Below are 12,232 nucleotides of genomic sequence, written 5' to 3'. Positions count from 1 at the left end.
CAACCATATAGAAAATGTCAAAAATCTGCAATCAGACAAAAAAATGTTTAAGAAAAAAAACTTTTGTAAATAATTTACATATGTGTTTGACATAAGCCTTGTCTGAAAGTTGCAGGAGAGATGTATTATGATCAGGCTTGAAGTGAGGTGCTGAGGATCTTACTTGTCTCTGGAGGCCCCCAGTGCTAGAACTATGGGGTCAGCGATCTCCAGCATGGACTGCAGGATGGAAGCCACCACGACGAAGAGGATGATGCTGAGGAGGAAAGCTCTGTGAATGACCTGCAGCTCAATGAGCCCGGTCTGAACAGCCAAGATCAGCAGAGTGATACCCTCCGTCATGCCCCTGAAAACCAGACGAGAGAGAAACTACTGTTTTCTTAAATATACACAAGCACCTGCAAAAAAAAGTTGTTTTGAACTGGAGAACTGTAAGCATATTGGGTGGATGTTTCTCACCTGTGCATGGTGTTGTCATTCATGAAAGCTCTGTAACCCTGTAGGTAGAACTTGCAGAGGGTGAGGACGCCCAGCGCCACAAAAGACACAGTGAAGACCAGCCCCAGCAGAGAGTAAGGAGTACTACAGCACTCAGCGATACTGCAGAGAACACACACAACCAACAAAACATTTACTCATGCTACATATTGTTAAATGGCGATTAGGGCTGCACGATATATCGAAATGATCAAAATATTGCAAATGCATAAATCGCAATAGACTACTTCAAACCATTGCAAAAAGTCAAAAGTTTTAGGTCGATGCATATAGCAGAGAATAGACTGGGCACGAGACTGACTTAGTTGATGTGTAAAAAGAGTTATCAAGTGCAATAAGTTGCAGAAAACAACTCGTCTTGCTGTCTTACACACACCTGAAGCCCGCACACAAGCCACATCTTGGACCTAAAGCGTGCGCACCCTGACCCCATGAACACAGTTGATTCGTCTTTCACATCTCCTTATGTTTGAACAGACACATACACACAGAATTGTCAAAATACCCGCCTCTACAATCATTCTCGTAAACGCTATCAGTTATGTCTTGAATGTAAACAGCTGAGAAAGAAACTGGATGTGTATCATTATACTGGATCTGTGCAGTTTGTCTTAAAGGGACAGCAGCCTATAAATACCTGCTGCTGAATATGACACTAATGTTAATCAAACAACAAAGCACAGCTTGAACAAAGATTAATCTAAATTTAATTCATACACTGAACCCTATGCAGTATTTTACACTTAATTATTACATTTCCATACCTAAATACTACTGTTAGAAATGTATTTTATTTGTAACTGTTATATTGTATTCAGCTAAGCTTGTAATTTGTGTATTTAATCTTATTTTTTTTATTTATTTTTTACTGACTGTTAACTTGCCTTTAATCATATTTGCTATAGTTTTTACTGTGGTATTGTACTTAAAGTGTACTTTAAGTAATAAACGAAAAGAAAAGTTACATTGATATAAAATAAGTGGCATTATTTTTTTTGTTTGTTTACATTGATGTTAAAAATTACATTTTCAGATTTGTGACATATGTAATGCTAAAACGCTGCTCGTCACTTTCAGAAGTTGTAGTGATGCTTTCTTTTCCAAGGAAGAATGTAAAACACATACACACACATACACACATATATTTATATATATTTTAAAATATAAATTAAATTGATTTTGCACACTTCGTATCGCATCTAGAATATTGCATTATTTAACAAGGTATTGCATACATGCTTTTCAGCATTTTACAGAATCGCACAGCCCTAATGGTGATTTAGAGTTCTGCTGCCCTATTTTCCGCTATTCCAAATCCTTGTTGCAATGCGTTCTGGTTTATATCTAGACAAGGAATGTCAATTTAGGATCATTCCCATGATCATTTGATCGATTAATCGCGAACCCTAACACTTCAAAATGCGTCTACTGCAGTGTATAGTCACCGGCATTACAGGATGTGCAAATCCTGTAATCGGATCCTCAACGATAATCCCATCGTGTTCGGCCCAGAATCTTGGGGTTATTCTTGATGATCAGCTGACCTTTAAAGATCACATTGCAAAAACAGCACGATCATGCAGGTTCGCACTACACAACATCAGGAAGATCAGACCCTTCCTAACAGAGCATGTAGCACAGCTTCTCGTCCAGGCCCTTGTCATTTCTAGGCTGGACTATTGTAATGCTCTTTTGGCTAGACTTCCAACATGTGCAACCTCTGCAAATAATTCAGAATGCAGCAGCAGTGGCCCAAGAGAGCCCATGTCACACCGCTACTCATCTCTCTGCACTGGCTTCCAGTCACGGCTCGCATCAAGTTCAAGTCATTGGTGCTGGCCTACAGAACAGACACGGGCTCCACACACTCCTACCTCCACTTTCTCCTACTCGTCTACATCCCCTCCAGAGCGGCGGCTTGTGGTCCCATCACAGAGAAACACAAAATCACTATCTAGAACATTTTCTTTCACCGCACCGTGTTGATGGAATAACCTACCTAACTCCATCCGGAAGGCCGAATCCCTGATAATCTCCAAGAAACAACTGAAAACTCATCTCTTCCATGAGCATCAAAATGCCTCATCATGTCCTAGCTTCTACTGTTTTAAACTGAAACCTTGCATAGCGGGCGATTCACATGTTTATTGCCATCTTATGGTAAACTGCCTGTTGTATTCCTCAACTGAAAATATAATTCACTTTTCTTGACATTTATAAATGGTGTCAGTTGCTCTGGAATACTGGGAGAAAACATTTTTCTATTTTATACACTTTTAAAGTCTGGATCACATTAAAAGCATAATTTGTACATTGTGAATTATTTGCACAAGAGATCCAGCCCATCACTGTCACTTCTTATTTCTTATTTCATGAACCGCACAAACCCCAAAACACAAAACTTATAGACTGTACGACTAAGCACATCGATAAGTGTCATTGATTGAATTATTATCGACAATTAATCATTAGCATCCCTAGACTAGACGCTAACCTTTGTGCTGATTAAAAACAGTGTGACTCAGTAGCTGGACTATATGTTGCAGGAGTCAGACCTGGTGAGGAACAGGAAGAGCAGCCTCTCTCGGGAGGGCGGCTGGTCCCGTGTGCTGAAGTAAGTGTAGATCTGCAGTGCAAACAGCACCAGCCAGAAGCACATGAAGAGAACAGGCAGAACCAGCTGATTCCACAGAGACATACCCAGAGCCAGCAAGCCATACACCTCCACCACCTACAGAACAACACAAGAAACAGGGGGATGAACAAAAAAGTTCAAAGACTGGCTGGTAGGATAAAAAAGTCAACAACATCTTATTTTACTTCACATTATTCACAAACCAACAAAGTTCGATATTCTAAATTAGGAGTCGGCAATATGACCGAAGTCTTGTATCACAATATGAGAAATTTTATGTAAATGATAATAATGTATAAATATGGTTTTTATCATATAAATTTTTTGATACCACTGAAATTTCATAATTCTCATCATCAATTTCAATATCACGCAAACACTAATACTATATCAAAAAAAACAAAATCAAAATTTTTTTTTTATTATTATAACAAAAAAAAAGAAAAAAATAATAATAAAAAACATAATTTGCATATTCAAATGATTTCTATTAAAGTTCAGCTTTGTCATAACAGGAAAAAATTTAATTTAAAAATACATTAAAACATAGGTTTTAATAATATTTGACAATATTACTGTTCTTACTGTACCTTTGATCTTTGGTGAGGATAAGACACTATTTTCATAAACATAAACCAACAACAAACTTTTAAATGGTAGGGTATATGGGATTTCTAAATCATTTTTATACAAATTTGCTTAAAAATTAAAAATCTGCAGTGTTAAAATCACATGAGAAAAATATTGCAGTCTGTGGAATTGAGGAGGCGACACATCTTACCCCACTCTCTACACCTATAAACCTCGTACCTGCACCAGCTCTCTGTAGGCAGTTTTGGCCAGATTGTATGGCACCAGTAGGTTGGAGGCGATGAAGTAGAGCACCTCCAGACCCGTGAAGATCATAGCAAAGCGGTTGATGAAGACGATGGTCTCCAGGGGCACGAGGCACAGTCTAGCCACTAGGGGGAGCAGGTGTGCAGAAAACAGCCAGATCTGTTTGGTTTGCATGACGCAGGAACACAGTGTACACACCACGACCTGACCTGAGGGAGAGGATAGTCTTACTGAACAAACACTAACTTACAGATGCACTGAACAGAAAGAAAAACACACTAACACGCATCAATGTTTCCTTTAAAAAGGTGCTTTGAATGTTCCCAGTGGGAGTGCTCACACTGTGGTCGGCTTTGCCGTGTTGACATGGCAAATAAAAGACATCCGCTCAGTTTGACTCAAATCACACAAAACAAAAAGGGTTAAACTACTGAAGTTATGTGTCTATCAGTTTGGTCTCTTTTCACTGTCAGAAGGGATGAAACCTTTGTATTTAGATATAAAGAGGTCTGTTCAACTCTGTTGCATCACGTAAATCAGCTGCTATCACAAGGCTGAAATAATTGAATGATATACAACTTATATTGCAAAGAGTTTCTCACTGGTGATATCAAAGAGAACGTAGTACGTGGGCTCTGCATACAGACTGTGGTGCCACTGACACGGCATATCACTTGACATGAATTATCAAAAGGCTAATAGTTATTTTATATTTGATCTTCATTTGTCTGGTCAGCAAAGAACACATTTTGTCTATGAATATTTTCTATTCAAATGAATTAATTTCAAGTAAAATGAGGACACCCTGCAGTGCTGCTGTCTTTGTGAACTGTGCTAAACATATTAATGTATTGCAGTTAGATTCTTCTATATAATACAGAGATTGGCAGGATTAAATATCTGGATATAAAGAAAGTCTGAGTTAAATATTTGATTTAACATGACAGAACAAACCTTTCCAGTTGAAATATTTTAAAGCTTAAGACCTACTTTAGAATATTTTAAAAGTATTTTAGAAAAAAAAAATAACTATATTATTATTATTTTTTCACGACATTATTTAATGTTTTTTGGTAATAATTACAAAAAGTCATTTTACCCATTGAAATATTTTAGAGTTTGGCATAGCTACAAAAAATTACATCTGTTATTTTCCAGGAAATATCTGTGACTTGTCCATGACTTTTTTTATTATTATTATTATTTCCATGAATTTCCCAGGATATTTAAAAATTCTACAGAAACCTCCACTTGGAAAAAGCCTATTTTAAATTCAAAACCTATTTTAGGATTTTTCAGAAGTATTTTTCAAAAATTCTATTATAGGGATTCCATGATTTTTCCAACCCGTATTTTTCATGGTTTTCCAGGAAAAGTCAGGGAATTTGTAAATTGTGACTTTACTGAAACAAGTTACATACATCAGAGCTCCTGCATCATTACAGAAGTACAAGTTTTTGTGACATCCATTATTTCCTAAAATTATGAAAATCATTTGCTTGATTCAGAACCCTAGCAGAACCCTAGCAGAAACGCATTTGGCTATTTTTTGTTCTACTGTAGAAAGTTACAAGTGTGAAAGACACTCGGAACAGTTAACGAATTTGTCACTTACCCGATCGGACAAATACACACAAAAGTATGCCAAAACATCCATCTTGGCGGGTAACTTTGTAACTTTAAAGGTGCTGTATGTGTCTACTAAAGCATACAAATACCACAATATGTTTGCAGATATTTAAGAAACCTGCTAAGTTAACATACTTGTTAACTGAAAAACAATGCTACAGTCAGCAATTCTCCTTTGAAAATGTGTGTTCTGGGCCAGAATGTCAGTCTTTGTTTTGGTTTGTGAAACCCACCCACTAGCCGCATTTCCACTGTCGGGCCAGTGCGAGCCAGGGCTGAAAACGGGCCGGTAGCCTCGGGCCAGTAGCACGAGGCCAGAATAGCGCAGCGTTTCCACCGTCGGGCCAGAAGCTCCGCTGCGCGTCACTAAAACCCGCCCTTTACACGCCTCTCAGGAACAACGTCATGCAAACCCATCGTTTCACCAACAAAGAGAAGTTATCAGAAAACTAATGAGAAATAAGTCACTGGAACTAGCGCGATCACAAAACGAACACGATAACAGCGGCATTTTGTTTGCATGCTTTGTTAAATATTCAAATTCAAAAGCATCGATGTTTTACTATAAGTGATACATTGACCATAATGAATCAATTTATCAGGACTCAAAATTAATTAACAGAAATAAATGTATTTCTATTTTATTTATTTTTAACGCTTATGAAAATAGCCTGCTTATTCAGTCGAGACTGTTTCTGTTTATTTGTTGCCACAGTAGCCTATATACGTCACATTTAGAATGAATGATAATAACTCTATTTTTATAAAAGCTCCCGAATAAAAATCATTATTATATTTTGATGACGTGCTACGCGGAGCTAAACTCTCGAGACGAGACTTATGACAGATAAAACATGTTACTAAATAAATACACAATTGTGATAGAGAATAAGAAGCTGACGTCTGATTTCTTCAAGTGGTTGCACTTACCATGTTTATTATGGTAACGTTTAATGTTTAGCGTGCATAGTCTTTTACATCGCTTATAAATATTTCTGCCTTTTATGATGATTATAATCCACATCGGATCGTGTTATTTCAAACACTCGCTGCTGACTGAAAGTGAGTTTTGAGCTCAGCTTATTTTTAAAAGTTTTTAAAGTTGATGTTATAGCTGTTATCTTTCTGAAATTAACGGCGCTGACGCTCTCCAGATGCAGAGAAACTCCGCCTTTGTTCATAACCACTCCTCTAGCCCCAGTTGGCCCGCTTTGGCCCAAGGTTTTCGTCGGGCCAAAAAACCCTGGCCAAACCCGAGGAAGCCCCGACGAGGCACAATCAAGCCCCGGAAGTGACAGTGGAAACGCGACTGGCCCTGGCACGCACTAGCACGCCCGCTTTAAGCCCGACAGTGGAAACGCGGCTACTGACAGTTTACCCAATTGTATTTCAGCACCCCGGGTTGCCAGTTGGCGGAAAACACAGCGCATTTCATTTCATTCATCGTCAAGTGTGCTTGTTCCTGTTTGTGTCGTCAATCTGGCAACCTGCGTGTGCATCAGTCTAATATTTTGAATTTGGACTGCAATACCTAGTTCAACCACTCAGTGTCAATCCTACATCAAGCACCTTTAACAATGATTAATCTATTTAATTTATATAGTGGATTAGATATGCACCGGTCGACAGGCCATTTTTTTATTTTTATTTTTTATTTCAGACTATCTCTGTTCCATGCTTGCACACAAACTGCACTGTAATTATTTTTTCAAAATGTCATTTGTGTGGAAATTTTATGTTATATTTAGTCTGTAAATGGGCGCTAACAAAGGTCAGCGCCACTGAAGACAAAGAGCAGAAAAATAGTTGGCAGAGCAAGATCACTGCAAAATATAGGAAGAAAATCCTAAATATTGAATTTTATATGAATGTGCTTCTGAGGGGAACTGACTTGTCTTTAGAAAAGTTTATATGGCATATTCTTTTCATCTTACCTCCGTATAATGCATATTAAAGCTGCTTTGTTTACAGCGGTAACCAAGTAAACGCTGGTGTTCATAAGCGCCACCTGCTGTCAGAGAGTAAATCAGCGTCTGATTCATCCCGTCTGCTGTTTCAGTTTCATGCAGGTGTTTTATGTTGCATAATTTCACAAAGCTAAAGTCTGAACATTCTGATTTTGCTTCAAATTTTTAAATTATATAGGCTAATTTAAATCAAACATTGCACACGTTACAAGTGTGTAGAAGCTTTTTTTTTTTTTTTGATCGATTCATTATTAAAATGCAATGGTTGCCTCTAATTTCAAATGGCTATGAAAAATCACGGTGCAACACTGAATAAAGAATATGCAATGTTATTTTACCTGTGATTATTCAATTTCTCTACCCGAACATAAAAACATAAAAACCAAAGGCATCATTTCATTTGTATCTTTGTTCTTTATATTTAACTGTGCCATTGCTTGTAATTTGTTAACTTGTTCTTATTTACTGACTGTTCACTTGTCTTTGAACTTTAGATTTGTTAGGCTAGTAGTTTTTGCTGTGGTATCGAAATTGAAATCGAGAATCATAAAATTTTATTGGTATCTAAAATGTTTGCTGTCAATTAAGCTTGGTTCCAAGTAGGGTTGGGTATCGAAAACCGGTTCCATTTTAGAACCGGTTCCAAATTTCCAAGAACCGGGTATTCGATAAGACGCATGCATTTCGATTCTGCTTAACGATTCCTGCGTTCGCATTTCAATTTGATTAAAAATGATTAAGTGCAGGAACGGAAAGAATTTGCGCCCTGTTTGTGTGCAGCGCACATGAAGCACAAGCGCGTGCACAGAGAGCAAGCGGTCGGCGGTCGCGCTGCGGGTTCCCGGTTTGTGTCCGTTCTCGGACAGTTCCGTGTATTTCCACTGTAGAAAAGGTTGTTCCGAGCCGAAACTGACTTCTTTCATATTTGTCGACCAATATACAGAAAACTACATCAGTATATCAATCATAAACACAGCCGTTTTTGTCTTACGTGAACGTAAACAGATGAGAAAGAAAACACACATGTACAGTATTTTTGCTTAAAGAGAAAGCAGCCTAATAAACCCGCTGCCTGTCATTAATGTTAATCAAAGAACTAAAAGAAAATCATTCACTGATCTTGACTGAATATATTTAATAACTTTAATTGATGAATCTTTATTTTATTTATAAAAAGAAAACTATGCAGTGTTTCTAAACTTTTAATTACAGTTTCTGTACCTGAAATTTTGTTTAGTTGTATTTATGATATTGCTAATTGATTTGTTCGTTCATATCTTATTACTGACTGTTTACTTGTCTTTAACACTTTAATATTGGAAATTTATATTAATCTAGTTGTTTTTGTTATGGTATTTTTTTTTTTAAAGCACAGGCAAAATTCCTCTTGCAGGGTTTTGTAGGCTGCTGATTTTTGCTCCTGTTATTCAGCTGCAACAGAATGCTTTGTAAAAAGACAGAATACATGTTTGACATCTAAATGTTTGACTTAATTTTTTTATATTGGATTTTTTATCTTATTGGAATTGAAACTAGGGATCGATAAGAATCGTAATCGATAAGCAGAATCGGAATCGAGAAAATTAAAACGATACCCAACCCTATTTATTAGAATACAAGATAACAGATCAAAAACAATGATAACAGCAACTGTTTTATTCGGGCCAGTAGAAAAATTCCTTAGCTCCTACCCAACTTGCCCAAAAAAAAAACACTGGCCCGACCGAAGAAGTAGAAAAAATCCTTAGCGTTGAGCCCTGCAGTGTCTTACCTAGGGATAAAGTTTCACTCTTTTAAATCAATTAAATCCGTTAGAAATGTATTCAAGGCTGATTTTCTTGGATAGGGATGGCTGGACGCCATTCCATTCCTAAATGCCTCATTAGTAAAACTGGAAGTATTTCACAGGACCTCTATTCATTCGCAAATTGAGCACAGCGAGATCTGGTTTCTTCCTTTTCAGATTCTGTGTTATAGTTCAACAGTCAGGTCTCTTTTTCAGCAAGGGTGGGAACCGAAGTTCAGTAACACAACACCAGTTGTAAGTAATTCATCCCTCATAATGCTTCAGGAACAAATGCAGCAATAAAGAGAACAAAATCATGTTGTTTTGGAGTTGATAATGCAGGACGTACCGATGAGTGCTGTGGTAAAGCGGTTCATGGAAAGTGGCTCCAGGTAGAGGGGTCCCTCGTAACCCGAGTCCAGCTCTCCACGTACGTAATCCCTGCAGGAACACCAGTCATTGAGCACTGTCTGTTTGACAGGCAATGAGAAGTACTAAACAGTTCATTTATTTCAAAATGTGACTAGATTTAATGTGAGTGTGTGTACAAAAAATTTCATTGTGTTTGTGTACAGTTGAGCATGGGAGACCTGGAGAGCTGGTGCCCAGCGAAGAGCAGAAGAGCTGTGAGCACATAGAGGTAGAGCTGCACCAGATGCTGCCGGGGTAAAGTCAACAACACCAGACTGAGGATGTAGCCTGAAGAAAAGAGAGTCTCAATTACTGACAGGGATAATGATATACATACAGTATATACACTGCATTAAATAAAAAAAACAGTTTCAAATGAAACAAAATCCACAAAAATATAGTTTGGCTTAAAATTACACAAGTGTCATTGACATAATTACCTAACAATGGCCACAATAAAGGAAAATGCTTTATAAAATGCAAAGTTACAAGCATTTGACAAATTAGAAAAGTACCCTTTGTATTCATTTTGATTTCATAGGATTTTGCACCCATTTCAAAGTAACCAAGTAATAACATTTCCCCTACACCTAGAATACATGCCAATGTTCACGTCTCAACCCTTCTGTTGAGTTCAAAAACTAGGTACAACCTTTGCGTTAGAGGGTCAAATTGGCATTTAAAAAAAAAAAAAAAAATCCTTGATTCATGCAAAAACAGAAAACCACTGTTGTGTTAGGGGTCAATTTGACACATTTTTGTTCAAAATTAGCTGTACAGAGAATGTTTTTCATGACTTTTTGTACATTGAGGTACAAGCAAGTATAAATATAACTTTTTGCAAGAAATAAGTAATGCTACTCAAATATTATGCAAAAGTAAATGTTTTTTTTTTTTTTTAAGTAAATATTAACATTTTTGCTAATGTTTAAGGTAAGCTTTATTTTGAAACATTATTCTGATATACGACAATACAAGTCTGTGTTATGACATACTTTTCCAAATTAACTTGCTAACACTGGTGATTATGAAACAAAATACGTGAAACTGAAAGTGGGATGCAGATCTGGTTTTCACAGTCAGTGCTACTTGAAACTGCTGACGGATTGTGTTTCATCCAAGTAAAAGATCCCATGGAATTACACAGCAATGTGTTCAATTCTGATTAAAAACTCCTATAACTAGAAACAGGACTAAACTTTAGGGTCAAAAGACTGTAAGTGACATTAGTGGCGAGAACTTTATTGCAGCAATAGTGTCATCAACCCTGCCTGTTTAACTGTAGCAATAACTATAAGCAACACAAAACCTAAAAGACTGCTCAGGCCGACAGGAAGCGCTACATCAAAAACCCTGACGATTTATCTCCTGGGCTGGCCTGCACTTGCACTGGGACAGCTCTCTCTGGCTCTGGCTTGGCAAAACAATTGTCCTTTTTTCGTGGTTGTTTATGCCTGCTGCATTATGCAGAGAGAATCCAGAGTATTTAAATAGGAGAAATCTAATACACGGCCTGGACAGCTGGGTGAGCATCTAGCTTGCAAGTGATCATCTATAAAGCATTTGCTGATGCTTAATTCATTCCGGACATTAGTTTTACGAGGGGGGGTGTGTGTTGGAAGCACAGTGAAGCTGTTTTAGTCCATATGACTACCGAACAAAGATTATGCTTATAAAATAGTTTACATAGATATCCAAATGCTATACACTTTTTTTTTCTTTCAATTGAAGCCAATTATAAATTAGGCTAACCTTAACTCTGCCAGTAAACATTTATAACTTTTTAAAAATCTAATTATAGAATTAAATTATGTAATTAAAAATAGTTCATCTTAAAATATTACATATTAAAAAAAAAAAAAAACATTACTTGCATAAATAATGATTTTATCCTTGATTAACACTCTGCACATTTGTAGACATCACAATAAGCTTAAAAGATACAATGCAATGCCAGTATTGGCCAGAGCATGAATGAATGTCTCTGATCTGAGGTGCATTTAGTGGGTTGGTTTCTGTCATCATTCAGTGTCGGTTACATCTTGTTTGTCGACTCTGTGGCATAAATCAGCGCCACTGAAACCTGCTTGGTTTGATCAAGTGTAAAAACGCAGGTCATGCAAAAGAGAGGAGAGAAGGTGTGGTAAAGATGTGCACAAACTATTTAAATTTAAACCATACATATTGTCTGTAGAACTGCAGCCCTGTTCACGCTGAGTGTTTAGTCTGGAGGTCACAGAGTCGCTGCACTGACAGTTTCAAGAAGGTGTTTTGTGTCAAAATATCTCGTCGGTGGCAGGAAGTGTGGCATCAAGTTACTGGTTCACAACTCTCGTTAAATATGAATGATGCATGTTCACATTGATCCTGCAAATCACCATCAGTGTCAACAACCTTTTAATGAAGGATAATAACTACATTTATTGTCCGTACAGCTTCACCAAAGTAAGTCTGAAATTCAAATTTGCT

General features: G+C 37.2%; 1 protein-coding gene across 1 annotated transcript in view; it reads right to left on the bottom strand.

The window, feature by feature from the left end:
* Positions 1 to 12,232, bottom strand: part of rnf145b (ring finger protein 145b) — a 28,262-nt gene that overhangs the window by 5,662 nt on the left and 10,368 nt on the right. The window contains exons 4-8 of the mRNA XM_042711180.1: positions 9,702 to 9,793; positions 3,944 to 4,179; positions 3,054 to 3,229; positions 460 to 600; positions 164 to 346 (exon numbers count right to left, since the gene is read on the bottom strand). Of these exons, the coding sequence (XP_042567114.1) occupies positions 164 to 346; positions 460 to 600; positions 3,054 to 3,229; positions 3,944 to 4,179; positions 9,702 to 9,793 (828 nt within the window). The remainder of the gene's footprint in view (positions 1 to 163; positions 347 to 459; positions 601 to 3,053; positions 3,230 to 3,943; positions 4,180 to 9,701; positions 9,794 to 12,232) is intronic.

The sequence above is a fragment of the Cyprinus carpio genome, chromosome A21, assembly GCF_018340385.1.
Source record: "Cyprinus carpio isolate SPL01 chromosome A21, ASM1834038v1, whole genome shotgun sequence".
Taxonomy (NCBI): Eukaryota; Metazoa; Chordata; class Actinopteri; order Cypriniformes; family Cyprinidae; genus Cyprinus; species Cyprinus carpio.
Note: the sequence above shows the minus strand (reverse complement) of the source record. Positions and strands in the feature narration are given on the sequence as shown.